Source organism: Erythranthe guttata, chromosome 14 (assembly GCF_056151865.1).
Source record: "Erythranthe guttata isolate IM_541 chromosome 14, IM_541, whole genome shotgun sequence".
Classification (NCBI taxonomy): domain Eukaryota; kingdom Viridiplantae; phylum Streptophyta; class Magnoliopsida; order Lamiales; family Phrymaceae; genus Erythranthe; species Erythranthe guttata.
The window spans coordinates 19,525,957-19,548,175 of NC_142546.1; the positions used below are offsets into that span (position 1 = coordinate 19,525,957).

The 22,219-nt window shown below is 35.3% G+C and overlaps 3 protein-coding genes across 4 annotated transcripts; 1 reads left to right on the forward strand and 2 right to left on the reverse strand.

The window, feature by feature from the left end:
- Nucleotides 1-19: 19 nt before the first annotated feature.
- On the reverse strand, nucleotides 20-4,090 carry LOC105954115 (Acyl-CoA N-acyltransferases (NAT) superfamily protein). 2 transcript variants are annotated; one of them, XM_012977787.2, is made up of 7 exons: nucleotides 3,895-4,090; nucleotides 3,674-3,764; nucleotides 2,317-2,449; nucleotides 1,301-1,370; nucleotides 1,139-1,199; nucleotides 929-1,020; nucleotides 20-278 (listed from the first exon to the last, which is right to left on the reverse strand). In XM_012977787.2, exons 1-6 carry the CDS (start codon nucleotides 3,970-3,972, stop codon nucleotides 929-931), a joined length of 525 nt encoding a protein of 174 aa, XP_012833241.1. In that variant the 5' UTR covers nucleotides 3,973-4,090; the 3' UTR covers nucleotides 20-278. The 2 variants fall into 2 exon arrangements, with proteins under 2 accessions (XP_012833241.1, XP_088668742.1); XM_088812616.1 differs by having other exon boundaries at nucleotides 20-293; nucleotides 3,895-4,064.
- Nucleotides 4,091-16,076: 11,986 nt separating this feature from the next.
- Nucleotides 16,077-18,905, forward strand: LOC105954112 (splicing factor Prp18 family protein). Its single transcript, XM_012977783.2, has 2 exons — nucleotides 16,077-17,098; nucleotides 18,268-18,905. The coding sequence occupies exons 1-2, from the start codon at nucleotides 16,259-16,261 to the stop codon at nucleotides 18,682-18,684; spliced, it is 1,257 nt and encodes a 418-aa protein (XP_012833237.1). The 5' UTR covers nucleotides 16,077-16,258; the 3' UTR covers nucleotides 18,685-18,905.
- A 169-nt stretch (nucleotides 18,906-19,074) lies between these two features.
- LOC105954113 (spindle pole body-associated protein) lies at nucleotides 19,075-20,712 on the reverse strand. Its single transcript, XM_012977784.2, has 3 exons — nucleotides 20,357-20,712; nucleotides 19,406-19,547; nucleotides 19,075-19,210 (listed from the first exon to the last, which is right to left on the reverse strand). The coding sequence occupies exons 1-3, from the start codon at nucleotides 20,632-20,634 to the stop codon at nucleotides 19,127-19,129; spliced, it is 504 nt and encodes a 167-aa protein (XP_012833238.2). The 5' UTR covers nucleotides 20,635-20,712; the 3' UTR covers nucleotides 19,075-19,126.
- Nucleotides 20,713-22,219: the final 1,507 nt, after the last annotated feature.

Sequence of the window (22,219 nt, forward strand, 5' to 3'; positions counted from 1 at the left end):
ATCAAATGTGATCTTAATATACCAATCTCAAACTTGTCCATCTTATTGAGATTAATACCAAAATTAGAGTACGAATAAATCGAAACATTATTTATGCAGAATAACCAAAAAATACATTGTTTCCAAGACACCAGATTACAAAATAACCAAAATTGTATATGTTTCCAAGACAAGAATTACAAACCCCGAACAAAAAATTGCATATCTTCAAATTACACGACACACAGACAAGCAGTGAGCACAGAAGTCTTTGGGCCGCAGTACCTCAGTAAGCAAATCTGCAACCATGAAATCTGTATCAAGATATATATGTTCACTAGGAACAATATTTATATGTTTTAACTTTCTCGACTCTCGAGCGCTCATATTTGTCAGGAAGATATAACAATTGACTTATTTTCAAAGTATAAAAGGTCCATTCTTATAACAAAACTTAGCTGCTATATCTATCCCATATTTAGATGCCTCAAAACACGATATAAGCTGGTTACCACACTGAAATGGCTTCGAGTGTCTACTCAGGCTTTATATGAAAACTCATCAAACTATAAGGTAACAAAGGGCCAAGTGTCGATATTGTATAGTATGTCAGTATCTAACATAATACCAAAAACACAAAAGAAAAGAAAAAAATTAAATAAAATTAAAATGATCACAAATGGTCCTAATTCGATAAGTGGGGCATAATATATCCTTTTATTCTATATAAAGACTTTATAAACCTTTTGGTTGGTTTCTAATGATCCATTTACACAAGAAACTCAGATTTTTCTTTAAGCACGATAATTATAAATCAGGGAGCAGAAATAAGAGTCGATAGTTATCGAAAGAGAGATGCATTCCATATTATCCCGACGCTTAAAATAGCTGATCCGCTCTAATAACATGCTTGATAACAGAATATTTGTTTGGATTAAGAAAATCAAACCTAATCATATTCCAGTTCATCTGGAGTAACTGGCCGTTTGAGAGGAATAACAGACTTCTTCTCCACATCCCTTGATAAAGCCTTCCTCATATCTGAAAGGGAAGAATATAGATAAGACACGGATGAAAGATGTAGCTACAGATCCAAATAAAATAAAATAAAATAAAAAATAAAAAGTCAACTTTCTCAGAGTCATATACGGCTACTCACCCAACCCATCCTCCTCTCCGGAGTAATATCGAAGTACGCGTCTATAAACTATATAGCCAAGCTGAAAAAAAAAAGGAATTATTTGTCTATATTTGAATATGAATAACACCAGCATAATCTCAAGATGTGAAGCAAAAGCAACGAAAAAAGTATTTTTAGTACCTTCTCATACATCTTGATGGCAGGTATATTTGAAGCTCTCACAAACAGATCCACAAAGTAAGCTTTGTCACTTCAAAAAGTAAGCTGGCTTCAGTTAGATATAGCTCATCGAGCAACTCTAAGAAATGATACATACATATATATATATATACATATATATATATATATATTGTTATCAGATCTAAATTTGAAGTATTTAGAACTGAAAATCACATAGAAGTAGTGATGAAGAAAGCAACAATTATTGGAAAAACTTATTATAGTTAAGTAATAGGGAATGTGATTTTTGTAGGGAAATTATCAATTATGATAGCTCGATTTGTGGTGCATTTTCTTTCTTTTCCTTTTACTGACAATGCTATGCTATCTGTGAACCAGAGTAGCCCAGGTCTACATGTTAATATCCCACTAACGAAAATATCATCGAACCTTGGTGATTCCCTAAATGGCAATACTTGCTTGTACTCACTTTAGAGTGAAAAGGAAAAAAAGATCAACAATTAGCTATTCTAGTAAAATGGGAGTTGTTACATCAATCAACTGTCATGTCTGTGTGGATCGAAAGTACCCTTAGATTTATCTAGAAAGTCGGTCGGAAATAAATGATATAGGGGTCATATTTTTATCTATGTGCAAATCAATCAAAATAAAAGACATGTACACCTAATTAAGGACAAGCAGAAAAGACAAACACCACTTCAATATGCAAGAATTTGCATGCTCCACTTTCAAAATGATTGTTTGACACACTCTTCTAGGCCCTCAGAAATAACAACGGACTAAAAAATGAGAGACATGGACAAAAATGCCCGAACGATTCATTCCTGATCGAAATATAGTTTTAACTCATGAAAGTACCTTCCGTATTTGTGACACTGAGTAAGATTAGGTAACCAACAAAATAGAGAGAAGGCAAAGGGGAAACGGCAAAACAATAAAGAAAAGGTAACAAAGAAGAGCAATTAAAGGATTTTAGAAATTGTAAATAAGCGCATATGAAAAGTATAGGCACTTACATCTTGTCACTAATGTCCTCAAGTAGGTGCATCAGTTTCTTGGCCAATTGTTGCCTTCGATATTCAGGAGCCACAGTTACTGCTGTTACATGACCATGCCACGACTCTCCTTGTCCTTCAACCTTTCCCATTACTGTAAACACGTACAAACATATTCACATGTTAAAGAACCAAAATATCATCCATAAATATCATCAAACTCTTCGTTTATATATTAGTTTGTAGATTGCCTTTACTGATGACATGGATAATAACAGGCTTGGTATCCATTCACATTTCTTGCAGCTTTTGCAATCGAATAGACAACTAATAAATACCAGCTACTGCACGTAGGTATGATAAATAAACAACCATTCCTCTGTCCTTTCATTTCAATTTATATTTACAGGATGTGTGATAGTTGTCAAGTGCTCATAACAATTTGTGTGAAACAAATTTAAGATACATTCTAAGGAAAATTCTAGTCGAACTAATTCCAATTACTAACTTACCGCTCTCCCCCTTTAGCATACTGACCTCCAAACTTTACCCAACTGCACGGTTATAAGAAAACTATGCTCCACAATAAATAGCAGCAAACAGTCAGAGTTCCACAGCAACATCGCATTTAGAAACTATATACATAGAAGATCAAATTTGCTCCAATCCTTCACTGAAGAATCTTTTAATATGCCTAGATAGAATCTTGATTCCATTAGTGTACCAATAACATGATTCTAGTAGAACATCTCAAGCTCGTATCGACCCAACATGGAATAGAAAGAAAAAAAATGTGCAGAAACTGATTAAACGATTTGCATGCTTAGACTTGATTATGATAGAAATCGACCTAATATTTTGATAGAATTCTACTCTACACAAAACAAAAAATCGCCAAGTGCAGTTTAATTGATCGTTTAGCATGCTTATTTTGACATTCATGAGATGATATTAAATTGGTTCATCTTCACTACATATTAGGTTGCTTCGATATTGATATCTTTATTTATTTCATATCTTATTTACTTACTTATCCCCCTGACGAAAAATTCTTTTGTTACACCTTTTTTTTTTCTTTTTCTTTTTCTCGCGAATCAAATCAATCATCGTTCTTAAATTGATTTTGTTACCATTAACAATATTTGAACACATCGCCATCGTAGTGAAATTAAATATTCTGTCAAATAAACAATTGGTGGTAGATAACAAGGGGAAAAAAAGATTTACAAGAAAACGCAAACTCTCGAGCAAAAGTATGCTACCAAAGTAATACACCATTAAACAAATCAAATAAACAGTCATCTTACTTCAAACGCTAATTGGAAACAAAATCAAGAAATTAGAAATGGTGAAAATGAGAATAATGAGGGATACTCACTGTAGCCCATAATTCGATTTCCAGGAGCTTCAGCCACGTGAAAATAATCGGGCCACCGAGCCAAATAGGTCATGTAGAATGACATGTTGAACTGTAAAATTTGCAGTACGCATCAAAATTGATGTTAAATTCCATAGATTTACAATACAACCCTCCACTCCAAAAAAACTTCAATCACTTCAATTAGAATTAAAAAAAAATTAAAAATTAAAAGAACTAACAGTTTCGGTGAGATGGTCGAGATTCACTGATGCAAATCGGAGGAGATCGTTGCAGCAAAATCTTCTAATCGTCGTCATTCTTTTGTTGCTCTTCGGTACTGAAAGAGTACTTTTTGGCGCTCTCTCTCTCTCTCTCTCTCTCTCTCTCTTGGGTGTGTGTGTTTCGAGTTTCTACGGGGTAAAAGGGGGTTTTGTTTGATCCTCAGGGCCGGGGACGAAATCCGGATCATCCGACCCGCCTGTTTCACTATTTGGATTTTGGATCGTTTTCCTTATTCGGTACAATTTATTTCATGTTTTGAATTTCAATTTATGGAATAATTTTGAATTTTGATGATTTGCCCTAATTTTTTATTTCTAAAACCTACTAATTATAATCTATATTTTGATTTCCAACGATTCTACAAGCAATAAGTTTTGAATGTGAGATATATTGTAGGGACAAAAAAATTAAGGGTAAATTTCATTTTTTCCCTTGTACTTTGGTTCGATATTAATTGTATCGATTTGATCTATGTACTTTAAAATTTGTCTCAATATGGTCATCGCCGTTAGTTTTCACACCTTTGACGTTAACACTTTTTGACATAAGTTTAAAAATTATAAAAAGCCCACTACTTCCAGTTTAAATAATTAATAAAAAAATAACAAAAAGATAAAAAAAATAAGCTGTGGTTGGCGTCGTGGGCTATGTTTTCTCGTTATCTTGATTTTTTTATTATTTTATTTTTTGTTTTTTTAACTTTTTAATTTTTTTTTTAATAATTATTCAAACTGAGAGGGGTGAGCTTTTAGTAATTTTCAAACTTAGATCAAACGGTGTTAAGGTCAAATGTCTGAAAACTAACGGCGATGGCAACATTGAGGCAATTTTTCAAGTACAGGGGGACAAATCGATGCAATTGAGAGTAGAAGGGGGCAAAGTGATATCAAGCCAAAATATAAGGGAAAAATCAACGCAGTTGAGAGTAGAATAGGGTAAAGTGATATCGAGCCAAAATACAAGGGGGAAAATCAACGCAATTGAGAGTAGAATAGTATAAAGTGATATCGAGCCAAAATACAAGGGGCCAATTGAGAGTAGAAGGGGTTAAAGTGATATCGAGCTAAAATACAAAGGGGAAAATAGAATTTACCCAGAAATTAATTGAAAATGTTCACGAGGTGATCAACGAATTGGGTGGAAGTAATAGTTAAATTGAATTTTTTTTCGACCTTTACTATAAATCCTTCGATACTTATCATATCAGTTATCTTAAGGGTTTACTTAACCTCGACGGTTATAAGATTTTATAGATGACTTTCTTGTGCTCGTAAACTAAAGTTCTTATGGGTCATAGGAGGTAGCGTTAGGTAGTTTGACTAACATAATAATGTAAGGGTCTTTTGCTTTGACTGATCCAGTGAGATAAATTATAGGGTAAATAACATTAAACCACTTGAACTTTTAAAGTTTTTGCGGATCACCTCCTGAACATTTTTTTTTGCATGAGTTCACCTGTACTCAGTTAATTGTGTCACTTTGCCCTTTTTTGCTCATTTTCATGTTAAAATGACCGGTTATGAACCCATGTGCGTTGCACATGCGAAATCTAAGGTTATTGTTGTCTTTCCATTTAAAAATCCTTAATTCCTTTGATTTTCTCTCCATTTCTCTCTTATCTCCGTTATTTTTCTTCTTCAATTAGAAAGAAATGAATTCCCTCATGGGAAAAAAATGACAAAGTGTCACAATTAATTGAGTATATGTGAACTCGTGCAAAAAAAAATTGTTTAGGTGGTGGTCCGCAAAAACTGAAAAAGTTTAGGTAGTTTAATGCTATTTACTCTAAGTTATATAATTCCAGGGTATTATTTGTGTGGTTGTATTTTTGCAACATGTCGAGTATTTGTGGGTCCCACTAGCAAATTCCACAAGTGTTTGATTATTTATCTCTCCCAGATGAGATTGCTCAATCATTTTCGTCTCTTCTGTGGCCCACGTAATTATTTGCCTATCTATCCCAACATGTGATAAGCGAAAAACCAAAATAGCCCTGGGTTGCGATGAAAATTACACGCCAACCACATATAAATACATGTTTTTTTTCTTGTTTTCTCTTCTAAAACCCTAGCTCGCACAGTATTCGTGAAGCATCGTTGTTCAAAAAAAATTCTTCTTCATTCTGTTTTGTTATTTTTTTAGCTAGTATAGCACATCGAACAAGGAAATCAAAATTAATTTGTTCATTAAATTTTATTTTTCGTATTAATTTGTTCAGCGGTGGTTGGAGAACGAGCAAAGTGGAGGTGGAATTCTGGTTTTCCTCAAGTTCCAAAACAGTCAAGGTTAGTGTTTGATTTCCCTAGTACATCGCAGTTGTGTGTTTTGGCAATATTAATAAAATATTGCAGTTGTTCGAGGGTCTTTGGGATGAAATTATGCAAGTTTTGGCCTCGTCTATTAAAGATCTTCAAAATGTATGTGTGAATAAATAGATTGATGTATGCTGAGTTTTTATCATTAATTTATTGTTTTTTATGAAAATTATTGACTTGCATTTTTCCATACTTGTAAATAGAATGAATATCAACAATATGGTACTTTTTGTGTCATTTTCTTTATGAATCTCACTTGTTTTCGAATGAATTTCTGAAAACAGGCTTATCATTTGGGTCGACGGATATCATGTTATGTTTTTTTGGATATTATGTTGTGTTTTATGGATCTTTTGTTGGTTTATTTTAACGGATGTCTTATTGGTTTACTATGTATTTACATTTATATATTTAGATTTTGTGAATCTCTTCCTGGCTTATTGTTAAAGGTTATATACTGACCCTTTTGATTTACCACACTTAAATAAAAATTTCAATATAGAAGATGGATTCAACTTCAATGCCTCAAAGTTTTGGAAAAGAAAAAGAAAACGAACATTGCTAGGCGTAGCTGGACATTGCGCGAAAACCAGGCTCTTATTTCTGCTCTTAAGGACATTGTCAGTTAAGGGTGAACTTGAACTTTTGCTTGTCCTCAAGCAAAATCTAATCGTAAGCAAAAAACTCAACTACCGCATCTCATCACATAGATTAATGACCAACTTCACGTTTTCAGAACTTGTAATTATAATGAAAATTCTTAGGCATTCGCAAGCTCAAAATTCAAAAGCACTTAATCACTTACCATAGCCAAAAACCACAATTCATGCAATTGCTTCAAGCATCCAATATTTGTAAATTAAAGATAGAAAAAAGTTATGCTTACATGTATATGTTTGACTCCAAATACTCACCAAAATATTCTACTCTACTAATATCGAACATTAAGCTATTGGGATCATTGGGGCTTTTTGGTTTTCAATTGTTAGGCTATTTGGTTCGAGGTATGAAATCTGGGCATATGTGGCTATTCTTCTTGACTTGAGGTGATTACGCCAAAATTTAAAAGATAGGCGTTTGAAACAATGAATTCACCTCTAAGGACTTGAATAAACTCGATTCTTAAGAGTTCAAAAGTCTCCACTTTTGCTCTTAAGACAATGGATCGAGCTTTCAAAACAATTCAACAACTAGTCTTTACTTCTCCCTTCTAGTCTCTTCTTCTTCTTTTTTTTTTTTTTTTTTTAGATATTTATATATATATATATATATATATATATATATATATATATATATATATATATATATATATATATAAGAATATATATTTGTCTTTTTTTTTTCTCTTTCGAAGAAGAAGAACCTTATAAAAAATTTCGACCGAACTCCAAGGGTTAATTTTTCAAAAATCTCCATTTTTCTACCTTATACACTTTGGTTAAAAGAAAGACCACCTTTTCTCCGAGGTTCAAATCAAGGTTCTAATGATAATTTCGATAAAAATGTCGGCTTGAAAGGCTCAAACGGTTCAAAGAAGGCCCAAATCATATCCCAAATCACTCACTACTCAATACTTCGTATCATAAATTTCCTAAGGTGAGGTCTAAAACCGAACATAGCATGATCTAACACAAATTAACTCCAAATTTAAAATACAAAACATTCAACCAAAACAATGCACAAAGTGTGATTCCTAGCAATAATTCGTTTCTAAGTTCCGTTGAATCGAAAGCTAAACAAACATCTAATCCTTATCACACAAAACAAGCATATCACACAAAACAAGCAATCTCATCATCAAACATTGATCATCTCTCATCATTATAACTCATCGATGCATTCGACTCAAGCAATTGTTTTTTTTTTTTTTTTTTTTTTTTTTTTTTTTTTTTTTTTTTTTTTTTTTATTCCGGAAAAAACGATAAAAGCAATAAAAATAAATAAAACCTAATGCATGCAAACTAAAACAAATAAGCATGAAAAAACATGTTTTTTTCACCCCACAAATTTTCATTGCCCTCAACGAAATTAGCACAAAGTTTAAGGATAGAAAACACCTGATTTAGTCGGAATCCTTGTCTTCGGGGTGTGAGAATTTGTGGGAAATAGATCTGATTTTCCTCTTGCGAAGATGCCCTCTATGTCTCTCGGATGACTGTCCCGATCGCAATTCCGACCTTAAAAATAAGAAATCAAATAAATTAATTAGAATGCATGCCTATGAAAATAAAAATAAAACATAAAATTAAAGAAAAATATGAAAAACAGTAAAGCTCGGGTTGCCTCCCGAGAAGCGCTAAATTTTAAGTCTTCAGCCAGACTTTGCTTCTTGAAATTGTTATGTCCAATCCAAAGCCTTGTAGATTGCGCATCCATCCATGAGCTCTATCACTTCAATTGCAACCAAGGCATGGATAACACTGCAATATGTCACGGTCCACCTTAGCTTGTAGTATTTTTTGGTTGTAATCAATCAGTACGAAGCCAAGATGGGATCTTCATCACCCGCTCCCTCAAATCGGTATAAATAAATCTCCAGTCTGCGTATAACCTCCACCTCAAAAATATTAGTCTTCTCATCAACCACTATTGATGCCTTCAAATCCACATTTAGATCAACGACAGGGCCCACAACTAGAATATCTTCAATCATTACATCCATCTCATTCTTCTCTTGTTCTGAGGCATCTTCGTGGTTTAGCTCGATTGCCTTCTCAGATTCATCATGCTCAAGTGTCTTCGTAATTTCTATTTCTCTCACATTGACACTATTTTCCGGACATAGAAGATTTTTCTCACCGCAGGCTTCACCCGAATTTTCTTTGATATACCCATTGCCGATTTCGTCTGGAATATTTTCAAGAGATTCAGATTTTAATTTGAGCGTCATCTCTTCCAGTTGTATCTCCATGTTTTGAAATGATGCTTGAGTGGACTTCATGAATTCGGCAATGAGGGATACCAAATCAACTTGTTCATCAGTGGTCTGCTGCTGCTGCATTGGATAATAATTTTGAAAATCATCAAATTGTGGCTCTTTATGTTGAAACTCGTTCAAATCTTGGTCTTGAAAGCTTTGCTCGTATGTGTTGTTGGTGTAAGTGTTCCAATAACCTCCGTTGGTGATTTCGACGAAATTTGTCTCTTTTGGTGATCCCCAACATTGATCGGAATAATGATTTCCACCACATGCTGAACAAAACGGAGGCATATCATAGGTGTTTTCGAGGTATTCATCAGATGGAAGCCATTCATATCCCGTTTGAGGCGCCCCAACATTGTAACCAGACATGTAACAAAAAAAAACAAAAAATAAAAATTGAAAATTAAAATTAAAATTAAAATTAAAATTAAATGGTTGAAGTAAGAAAAATTGTTCAAATTTGATATTAGAATAAATAGATAATTTAGCCGTATTCCCCGGCAACGGCGCCAAAAACTTGTTGGGGCTAAATACCTAACACGCAAGTGCACGTATCGCAAACAAGTAGTAAAAGTGGACTCGTGAGAGTCGGATGTCGATCCCACAGGGAATACTCAAATTATCTAAGCCTAAGTACCAAATTCTAACAATTATGATTTTTATCCAGCCTACGCAAAGTTGCCAAATTTAATTAACTAAATAATTAAACTAATTGTGAAAGCAATTAAACACGAGAAAATATCAATAAAAACGGACCTAGGATTTTATCTTCCCCCTATGCAAGAATTGCTCACCCAAAACCCCTCAATTATGAAATATATGATTCATGATTATTAACCCGAGACACTAATTTACTCATAACCCGCTGTCGCGTGTATTATGAGTCTATTATTCATAAATGGTTCACTATATGTCTATGCAAACAAATTATGAACAAAACATTAACTAACAAGTCTCGTAAATGGCTACCTAAGGTGATATCTGTATGTCTACGACACCACATGCAATTGACACACTCATCCGGTGAAAACTACTCGAAGGTTCTTATACTTACCGTCTAATTATCAAAATAGCTCTGTCGAGTCAATCCCAATAATCACAGATAAAGCACATAAATTGATCAAGTTCATGCACTAACAATCATAACAAGTAGAAGAAATAATCATAAAATCATAATTGCATAATCTCAAGAAAACGGGTTCACCATCCCCACAGAGGGTTCCAACAAAATCCTAGATTAAAAGCTTAGCTACTCGTAATTCTTATGATAAACAAAATAGAATAAATAAAATAAATAAGAAAAACTATGCTTGAGTCTTCGTTGATCTTCGTTCTTCGCGTTTTTTGGTGTAAAATTTCGTACTTATGGTGTTGAGACTTGTTGCTTTTATAGGCTTTTCTTGATAAGGAAGTAGTGGAAACCTACTAGGAATCAATTTCCGCCACTTTTCCACGTCACGATTTGTTCGTCGATTTGTGCCATGTTGGAGTCCGAATTTTGGAATGTTGTAAAAATAAGAATTGTAGCCCTTGAAATTAGCTTTCCAATGCCGTCAAAATCACATAATTCGGAGTTTGTATGAGAGATATATGCTCGAAATGGTGGACACTGTCAAAGCTGTGGTGAGATTCCTTCTTGCAATTTGATTTGTTTCCTTATTTGCATATTTTTCCTTTGTTTTTGATCTTTTTTCCTTCATGGACACCTAATTCTCGTTTTTCACCTATAAAACACAAAATCAATCAATTAAAGCACAAATATAATTAAATCTAAACAAAGATCAACGTAAAGTAAACGTATTGAGTGTAATATCTTCACTCAACACTAGGCGTAGCTGGACATTGCGCGAAAACCAGGCTCTTATTTCTGCTCTTAAGGACATTGTCAGTTAAGGGTGAAAATGCGACAACGGTTTCAAAACGGGATTCCTTAATGTGTTGGAACAACAAATGAGACAGGCCCTCCCTGGTTGCGATTTGAAGGCCGACCCGCACATTGTTTCGAAAATGCACGTCTGGAAAAAAAATTACGGGACCTTGTCAACTATGCTTTCTCGTTCCGATTTTGGTTGGAACGATACTTCTGCAACGCTCGACATTGCTAATGACCAAGTGTAGGATGAGTACGTGAAGGTAATGTGAATTACCGAATTGAATAATTAATGCTATCCGTTTAATTTGTTTATAACCTTTGATGATGCATTACTTGATGTCTTGTCGGATCCGAACGCTCGCACTATACGCTACAAAGCATGGCCTTTTTACAAGGATTGGCTTGTAATCTTTGGTAAGGTTCGAGCAACCGGAGAAAATGCCGAAGCGTGTGGATGCAGCCAACGACTTGGTGCTTCAAGATCATCGTAGTCATGTGTCCGCCGGAGCGGATTATGTTCCAACCAACATAACTATCAACGATGACGGTTCCGAGTACATGTCAAGCTATCGTAATGATGGAGCAACCTCGAGCAAGGGAGAAAAGAAAATGCATAAACGCCAAAAGAAGCACGATAAAACAGATGGGCAGATGGTTAACTTGATGTCCCACTTTTTTGAGAAGGCAGAATCACGTTTGGGTGAGTTGGTGAAACGAATTGGGTTCGAGTATGATGCATCGGCCATGCGGACGAAAGTGTTTGATGCTATGTCTCTGTCTGATGTCGTTGGTCTAACGATCGAGGAAAAAATAACTGTTGTGAAGGTGAATTGTAACTCGACAAAAAATCTGGACATCTTCTTCAACTTGACAAATGTGCACAAGGAAGTCATGGTAAGGATGATATTGGATGGTAAATTCTGAATTGATGGATGCTGGCATGCGTATTAAGTTTTTTTCCAACAAATTAAGACAATTCGGCCTTTTATGTATATGTATATATATATATATATATATATATATATATATATATATATATATATATATATATATATATATATATTTGTGAAGACTCTGTGTTTTTATTCATCCATGTTATATGTTATGTGACATATATGCAAGTTTATGTACTGTATAATTAGTAACTAGAACTATTGGTATCGGTGAATTTGTCTGCGGCTTTATGTAGTGAAACGTTTTTTGGTCTTCCGGTATATTGGTGTATTTGCCTGCTTGTTATTTTTTTATCGGCTTTATGTGGTGAAATTAATCAAATTACTAGTTTGTTCTTTTATTCAAATTGTCATGAACTGCTTAATAATTTGTAAAAACTCAATCAGACCAACAACCGACAACAATACATATTAATTCGAAGAGTTACAATTTAAACAAGGAAATTACAACCCAAAAAAAAAAGCAAAATGAAAATAATAATTCTAGGCATTATCAGATAGTTTATTAGGGATGATAGAAATGACTAGTTCCTTCTCAATTTTTGTAGTACACTTTCAACATTTTTTTTATTCTCCCGAACATTCCGATATGCCGAAGCAAATTCCTTTTCCTCGAAATTTCAAATTAAAACATTGTTACAACTACACCATCGAAAATTATTAATGATTTTAAATATAACACCAATTGCTGACCTTGAGTACATTTTCGGTCGCTTTCGGTTGCATATACCTTGTTTTCTTTCTTGTCGTACGTAACAACATCAACTCCTAAAATCCACTTGAACGTGTCGTATCGAAGCTCAACTTTCTCCAATTTTTTAATGCAAAAATTATGAGAGAAATCGAGTCCATGATGAATGCGAAATGGCGTCTCTCGCAAGCGTAATTGTCGATGTATTATCAGCACCACGCTGTAGCGCAAACATTTTGATGAATAAATTATCAACCCCTTCATCCCAATCTAACTCGAAAAATATTTCATTCTGCGTAGGAATTTCCATACGATTTTTCTCTTAATAGAAATCTGGAAGTGATGAGTGAACACAAATCAGAACTTGCATTTTATTGAGGCTTGAAAATGGTAAATTATTGTGATATGACTCCTAAAGAATATATTGCTTTTACTTTTTTGTATAAGAGTTGTCATCCGAGTGAAGATAAAAATGACAACACGAAAATGACTTTTATCTTGTGATGCAAAGTAAAGCCAGTTAGGTTTCTGGTGGAGAATATATTCTATTAACTTTTAGCTTCATTACATTGAATCTTATTTCATAAATACTTAAGAAAAACTACAAGGAAATACATCGAAAGATAACTACTTAAGGAAATACATCGAAATATAAAAATACATTAAGAAGCGAAACATAAGGAAAACTACTTAACTAACCGAGTACAAGGAAAACATGGAAAATTACACTCCACACACTTGCTTCGTGGAGTTGGCTGCACGTTGGATGGGGAAGCTATAATTCACTTCGGACCAATCGTTGATCCATTCCCTTTTACCATATGATGGTTCGAAACGGATGATCTTACACCTTCATTATGTACCGCTTCTTTGTATTTGGGCATTAGTTTTGTTTGTGAGTTCAAAGGGCTTGGAGCGACGACGCCACGACGAAACTTTGAGTGTTCGGTGTTGAACTCGGTATTCAATGAACCGTCGGAATCTGACAGACATGGAGTTGGGTCTTTTAAAAGCACTGCCAAATATCTTACCATTTTCGTATCATATGTTGTGTATATTTCATATAAAAAGAAATGTTGAGGCAAATGCAACGAAATTTGTGGGAGGCAACAAAGACCAAGTTCTAATATTCCGACCTGGGCTGTGGGCTAAGCTGGTGAAATCAGAAACCGAAGAAGAGTATCATTACAATTACAATGAAATTGTTGGACGGTATGCAGGATATCCATGACTGATACAGTATTTGAATGATACGTGGTTGATATACAATGAGAAGTTTGTTCGAGCCTATACCCGCAATGTGTATCATTTTGGCAACACGAGCACCAACATGTATTACATGTTTTAGTTATTTAAATGATAAAATATATTATATAAAAATAATATTTATTTTGGAATTTGATTGTCGTTGTATACTTTGATTGTTGTTGTAATTGGATAGTATGGAGAGTGATCATTCTTTTGCGAAGGGTTGGTTAAATGCTTCGACCGGAGGTCTGGATAACGTACAAGGCAAAGTTCGGGACCAAGTTTATACCCAAATTAGTCAGCTGAAGTGCGATTGTTTATTATCATCCAAGATAAAGCATACTGCAGCATGGCCGTGTTTCCAGGGTTTGATTTGTTATGTTACGCATCTGGCATTAGAGAAATTGGATCAAGAGATAGAGTCTCCAGCGATGCAAGATCCGAGTATTTGCACACAATATCTTTGGAATACTCATGGGCTCCCATGCGCGTGCAAAATTGTGAGAAAATGGAAGATAATGACACGTTCGTCATTTCAGACTTGCATCCATTCTGGAGTACCATGGCAGTTGAGCCTTCGGAGCTACCTCAGTATCAAGTAAACAGCGAGGAGATTGTGGATAGACAAATTGATGACCTGAATTGCAATTTGAAGAAGATGAATTACACGAGTAAGATAAATGTTGTGGCCTCATTGCGTGGCATCGTTTATCCGTCTACGTCGCATCTGTCCGAACCATCATTTGTTAAGACCAAAGGACAACCAAAGAATAACTCGACAAAGAGAGACCCTTCCGAATGGCAGCATCATATTGATGAGGAGATAATTAAGTCGTCTTGTGGTTCCAAGGGTCGCCAAACCTCATTTGGTGAAAAGATTCCTAAGGCAAAGGTTGAGAGAAGCACTGATGGAACGCCTCAATCCAAGATGAAAGGTCATGGTTCTCGTATTCCCACACAAGAATCTGCTGCCCCTACAATACCTGTACATGAAGGAATCGACTGTTATTCTTTCGTGCCCAGATTTATGGTCCGTCTTATTCAAGATTATGTTAACGTGATGGCGGATGGCAACTGTGGGTACCGGTGCGTTGCTCAAGCCGTGTACGTGGATCAAGAAAGATGGCCGCAAGTGAGAGGGAAGTTGCTTATTGAGTTATACGAGCTGTTAATGTGTACACGGCGACGTTTGGCAGTACCGGATACGTTGAGGTCATACGCAAGTGTGACTGGACCTCAGGGACTTGTCCACAGGCTTATTGGATGGACATGAATGAAATGGGATTGACCATTGCTACCAGATACAGCGCATTAGTGGTACTTTTGACCCAAATAGGGAGTCTGACTTACCTTCATATGTTTGGCAGTGGTCACTTATCATGTATGATTGTTGTGACATTGCACAACAATCATTTCATGTTTGTTAATTTGGTCGTGCATAGTCCTCTACCACCAATTCATCCGGCATAGGTACACCATAGAGCTAAGAACCTAAAGCACTTACTCAAAATGTTCAAACCCCGAGTTCTCTTGTACGAACAATTAAAGTCTCGTCGGTAGTTCAATTTGTAGTTGTATTTGAATTCTAGTTCAATTTGTATTTGTATTTGAATTTTAGATCAACTTGTAGTTGTATTTGAATCTAGTTCAATTTGTATTTGTATTTGAATTTTTAGGTCAATTTGAGTGTCTGAAATAAATTGATTAAATTAAAAAACAAATCAATTAGTGATTTTACGTTTTCACGAAACATTACATTATATTTCGTGGAAAAATTTACGAATTGTAAGGTGTAATTTCGTGTAAAATTCCACGAATTATAAGTTGTAATTTCGTGGAAAAATCCACGAACTATAATGTAAACTTTCGTGGTTTTTCTCACGAAATAGGTGAATTTTTTCAATCCAACAGTTTCGTCCTTCATGTTCTATAACAATAAACACTTATATTTCGTGTAAAAATACACGAAATTATTGAGTGTATTTCGTAATATAACACACGAAATACCGAGCGAATTTGAGTTTTTTTGGAAAGTTACAAATGAAATAAATCGCACTGTAAGGCAGTAAAAGTTGCATTATGAATAGCATTTCAGGATTCATAATCATAAATTCATAATTCATAGACCTTCGGCCCGGACCGGCCCGGCCCGGCCCGGTTCTGTATTATTTATTTCCACAAATAACAATAATCCGCCCAAAATTTACTGGACACCCAAATCATAAGAAAACCCTAGCATTACTAAATTCCCAAATCCCAATCTATTGTCCGGACTGTGAAATCAGAGGGAAAACCCTAGCGAAAATCGGAATCAAATAATGGATATTCTGAAGCAGGAGTTGCAGAAGAAACGGGAAAGCCTGAAGGAGGACGTCGGCGGGAAGAAATACTTCAAGCGCTCCGAGATCGAGCAGAAACGCCTCCAGCGTCTCCGCGAAGAGGAAAAGCGCGAGGCCGAGGCCAAATCCCTCCGCCACAAGCAGCTTCACCAGGACCAGCATCAGAAGAACGACCCTAATTCGTCATCCAACCCTAGCTCCAAGGCTGAGATCCCCAAATCCACCCCCGACTCCTCCTCCTCCTCCAAAGCCCTAATCGGAGATCAGAACATCGACAATCTCAATCTCCCCAGACAAGAAGTCATTCGCCGCCTCCGATTCCTGAAACAGCCCGTGACTCTCTTCGGAGAGGACGACGAGGCGAGGCTCGACCGTTTGAAGTTCGTGCTCAAGACCGGATTGTTCGAGCTGGACGATAGTGATATGACGGAAGGGCAGACGAATGACTTTCTGCGGGATATTGTGGAGTTGAAGAAGAGGCAGAAGTCCGGGATTTCGAGCGATAGGAAGAGGAGGTCGAGGGACAATGGAGGGGAGGATAACGACGGTGGAGATGGGGACAAGGATATGAGTGGAGATGGAGGGTCTTCTGACGTGGATCACGACAAGGATTTGAAACGGATGAAGTCCAACTTTGAGGAGTTGTGCGATGAGGATAAGATTTTGGTGTTTTTCAAGAAGTTGTTGAATGAGTGGAATCAGGAGCTGAATGAAATGGGCGAGACGGAGAAGAGGACGGCCAAAGGGAAGTCCATGGTGGCAACGTTCAAACAGTGTGCTCGGTATTTGAATCCGCTCTTTAAGTTCTGCAGAAAGAAGGTGAGTTTGTTGGGGAAAAAAAATCATTCTTTTTTCAATTTTCTTGTGAAAGTGATATGCTTTTGAATTAATTAATTCCTTTGATTTTTGAAAGATTGACTGAATAGCCTAGAATGTAACATAGATGTCAATTAGGGCATAGGATTGATGTTTATAAAGATATTCATAAATATTTGTGTGTCTTCAATTATAGTGAATGGGGTGACTTTGATCAGTGTGAACCTGTTTTGTTCATCTGTTTTCACCATTTATGGTCTTGCCCACTCGTTCGTATACTGTTAGGATCTGAAGTTGGTCACTGCATGCTTTAAATTTTATTGATTAAGGTCTTTAATATGTCAGTTTTTAGACACTACAGTGTAGCTTGTATGCAATATTCTGCCCATGCTGAATGCTGTTGAAGTTTACTAGACAAATTATTTATTTATTTATTTCAACCCTCTTCTTTTCTGCTTTTATTTATATGTATGAGGTTAGGGGTGGGGGTGATGGTGTCAGTTTACAAGTCCTTTCTTTTATAAGAACCATAACATTTTTCAGTCATTTTTGCTGTTCAGTATTTAGAAAGAAGGATACTCATAAAATGATCCGAGTTTGACTAATATCATGCATAAGTTACAGTTGAGAATATATGATCTCTGTTTGATGCGCAAGACCAATGAAATTGATATGAGTTTTCTTTGAAAGAGGTAAAGTATACGGCCCATAGGGGCGGTAATAAATATCGACTTAATGCCCTTTGGCTGGTTGTTTAGTTTGACCGATAAAGAGGCATTAGGGTTAGGCAGAAAAGATGGTGTGCAAAGAGGCAACATTTGCTCTCTGATCATCTCTCTCACATCTTCCTTTCGTTCATCACAAGTCTTCATAATGTGCTATGAAATCTTCGAATTTGAATTAAAACGGTGGCATTTTTATCAACACTAACTAATTCTATAATGTGCTGATGCTAATAATTAATATTGTTTACATGAACTGTCAATGTTGAATTCGTCGTATGGAGCTGAAAACAATTTGAAGTAATGTTTTTGTTTGCTCGAAGTAATTCACTATATTGATTTTCATACAGGAACGTGCAATTTCATTTTAAAAAACCCATGTTATTATGGGTCCACTAAATATCGTTTCAGATTTTTTAGATGATTTACACTATCCTTTTTCCATTTTAGGTTCTTCCGGATGATATTCGACAAGCGTTGATGTTGGTTGTAAACTGCTGTATGAGGCGGGACTACCTAGCGGCAATGGACCACTACATTAGAATGGCAATAGGAAATGCTCCATGGCCAATCGGTGTTACTATGGTTGGTATTCACGAGCGTTCTGCACGTGAAAAGATTTACACCAACAGTGTGGCCCACATCATGAACGACGAGACGACCCGTAAGTATCTCCAATCCATTAAGAGGCTGATGACTTTCGCCCAACGACGTTATCCAACAATGCCGTCCAAAGCTGTTGAGTTCAACAGCCTGGCTAACGGTAGCGATTTGCAGTCGCTGTTAGCGGAGGAGGAGAAGTTAACTCGAGGGAAGCTTAATTCTGAGGAGAGGCTTATGCTTATGCCTGCTTCAAAAGATGATTAGTTTACATGTGTCTAAATGAACGGTCGAGATTTTGCCTTGATAATTCTCGTGTTCTTAGTCGAACTAAGGACGAAAAGTTGGAAAAATGTAATGAATGAATTGTATTATGATTTCGTGACTTTAGCTTTGTGTTTCTCAGTGTAAATGGAATGATAATGCATGACGTTTATGGTTCGTGTATTTATGTTTTTTTTATTAATGCAAGGGTTATATGTTTGTGACCTTGTACAAGGTTTTATTGGTCTTTTTTCGAGAGTCGAAAAGCTTGGGGGAAGGATTGCAAGTAATAATGCATTTTTTAAGTTTGTCAAGAGAAATTGCTAATACATAATATCGTGGGAACATTACCATGAGATCCAAATAAATACATTTTTAACCTGAGAGTATGCATTAGCCTTTTACAACGATGCTTGTTTTTGCTCTTCTATCTTGGCCCTCGATTTCATTGCCATGTTTGCTTGCCGTATGTGTCTTCCGTACCACCTTTTACCTTCTTTCTTCGCTCGGCAATCATATCCGAATATGCCTGAGAAACAAAAACAAACAAAATTCTCGATTATGGATCCGTGCTAACCGATTAAAATATTATTGTCCAAGCCTTGCATGTTCTGTATATACTAAATAGCAAATTCTTCGTTCGTTCGACCCATTGGTCAAAGAAAGCAAATTAATGAAGGGAAGAACGGAATGAAAACTCTGCAGCATAAAACGGTGATCATACCTTTGGATAAGAGTAGAGGAAAATGTACCACCACAAGGAAATCAAAGTTGCGACTATCGAGGTAACTAGAACGGAGTTCAAAACTAGCCAACTACCACCAGTTATTCCTACTCCAGTCAGTGCAATTGTCCAAGGTTGGCACCTGAAAAACGGAGGATTATCAATGTCAACTACTATTCATCTACGTTTTTAGTATGATAAAAGGATAATCTTTCATTCACCAAGTGCTGCACATATTTGAACCCGTACAAAGAACTCGTGTACCCAACTGTCAGTCAACCCCAGTTAATTGAAATGCAAAACCAGAAAATTTCACTTCATTCTTCCATGTTAGCTGATTGAAGCAAAATATACATTTCGCCATTTCGGCTTCGTTTGGGAAGTAGGATATGACTTGACTCGATAGACAAGATAATCAAGGTCTGTCAAATGTTTTAATCAAGCGTACGAGGGATACCGAATCCAAACTCAACAACCCCTATTATTGCACAATCCCATTAACACCTCGTTTGGTTGCCAAGATAAGCTTAAATAATCTAACGAAACCCAATTATATTATTTGACCTTCAATGATCCAATAAAAAACATGCCTAGAAGGCAACATAAGGAATGATAACATAATATTTGCGGGTCGACCCAACAAGTTAGTGAGAATACCAAACATTAAACAAAGTCCGATATTTAGTTAATCATGACTAATCTCTCCAACCAAACGATGCCTAAGCATATTACCCGATACAAGAATTGTACTATCAAAAACCGCAAAACATAACATAGTCATACATTACATGATTGTGGAACCAAGTCAATCAATCTTATCAATCAACATAAACATTCCCAAACGAGGTCTCACCGGATGATAAGAAAAGAGATACAAATTTATAATTATTAAGAAAAAAAAATAAAAAAAAGGGGATTGATTGATTGATTGATAAATAGGGGGTTGGTTACCAGGAAGGTTTGGTGTCCCAAACGGAGTCATACTCAAGGGACAGATAATTGAGATAGCCATCCATATCTTCAACGGCGCCGTTTTCGTCGAAAAATGAAGGGTCTTTAACTGGGTCACGCCCATTATTGCTAGAATTAACTATCCCGAGGATTGTTTGGTTTCTGGGTTTGGAAATTGAGCAGAGAATTGGGCGAATTTTAGGTTTAATTTGTGGAGAAGAAGATAAATTGAGCTGAATGGGGAAGTGAGAATGGCAGTGAAGAAGACCTATCATCATCTTTTATGATTTCTTTTGTTCGGTGCTAACCTTCTTTTCTTATTTTTTCCATTATTATCTATCATGGATACATGGGTGAATACAGAACATGATTTTCTGTAAAAAAAATTATTTAAATCCTATTTTCTTTTAATTTTTTAAAATTTTAAATAGCTTTTATTTTATTTTGTTTCAAATTCTTAAATCATTAATTTTTTTTAAATGGGAATAAATTCATGTGGTCTGGTTTTCGATTTTAATTTTCAAATATTCTATTTTTCTTCTTTCAAAACACCAAATTATAATATCATTATTCAGTTCTGTTGAACATACACGTACTTAAATACATCATTACTCCGCATATATTAACACACACCAGTGTGTACGTGTGTTTAGTGAGTAGTTATTTATGTAGATCTACAGTTCAAAACCACATAGTGCATTTCACCAGATGTATGATCTCATAAAACCATCATTATCACACCAATTTCGTTACAAAAGAAAAGAAGAAAAAAAGCAATTTAAAAAGACTTTTCATTCCAATTTCTAATTTTTTCGAGTTGGAACAACATTTGAATTACCTAAAAAATAAGATAAAACTTTATGTTTGAAATGTGATGCGTCATCACTCAAGCTAAGTAGCGCGAGAGCTTTCGAGATAAAAGTTGATTGTTGAGGCATGAATTATCTCGTTTCGGTGGTTACAGTGCTTACTGGATTGTCTGCTATTTTTCGGGAAGAAAAAATTAAATTAAATTAAATTAAATTAAATTAAGAGTTTCAAAATTATAATCATAAATAAAAATTAGATAGAAAATCGGAGTCCCATGCATATCCCATTTCTGATCCAAGTTCCGAAAATCAGAAAATAATTTTTTTTGAGTTTGCAATGAAATAATATTCAAAAATCAGAAATTAGAATCAACATAATCGAAAAAAACTTGTTTCAATTTCCGTCAATAGCCAATGTCTTGTAGGTATTTCAGTCGATGAAATACATAAAATATTTTTTGTTTTTGATTTACACAAACAATCCCACTCAATATATAAAACATATGAATTTATATACGTGTATGTCAACAATTAATAATTATCCAGTGTATTTCACCCAACATAGTATCAAATAAACCATTTATATACATATCTGATCAAATACGACACAATAACATATATCAAATATTTATCGAGCGTAATATAGAATAAACCCCTCGCGAGTCGTGACTCTCGTGTCAACGTTATAATTTGAAGGGTAAATTACAACCACCCCCTGAGGTATAGTCAAATTACAAAATTCCCCTCTTATTTGGGTAATTACAACCACCTCCCTCAACTACAAAATTTAGTGGAATGTTCTGGATGGAATATTATCAATTTTGTATCCGTTTTATCCCATTCGAACTCCATATTTTGAAACAAGATGATCATAATATGTGTTTTTTGGCTTGTATATATCACATTGTGATGCATCAGAAACTGTATTTTTGCACAAATCGAGTACAAACTAGAGCACATTTCATGAAATCTAGATGATTGTGTTGAATTTGACCCATAAAGATGGAGGTGTAAGAAAAGTTCATAGTTGAGGGTAGATGTTATCCAAACAAGA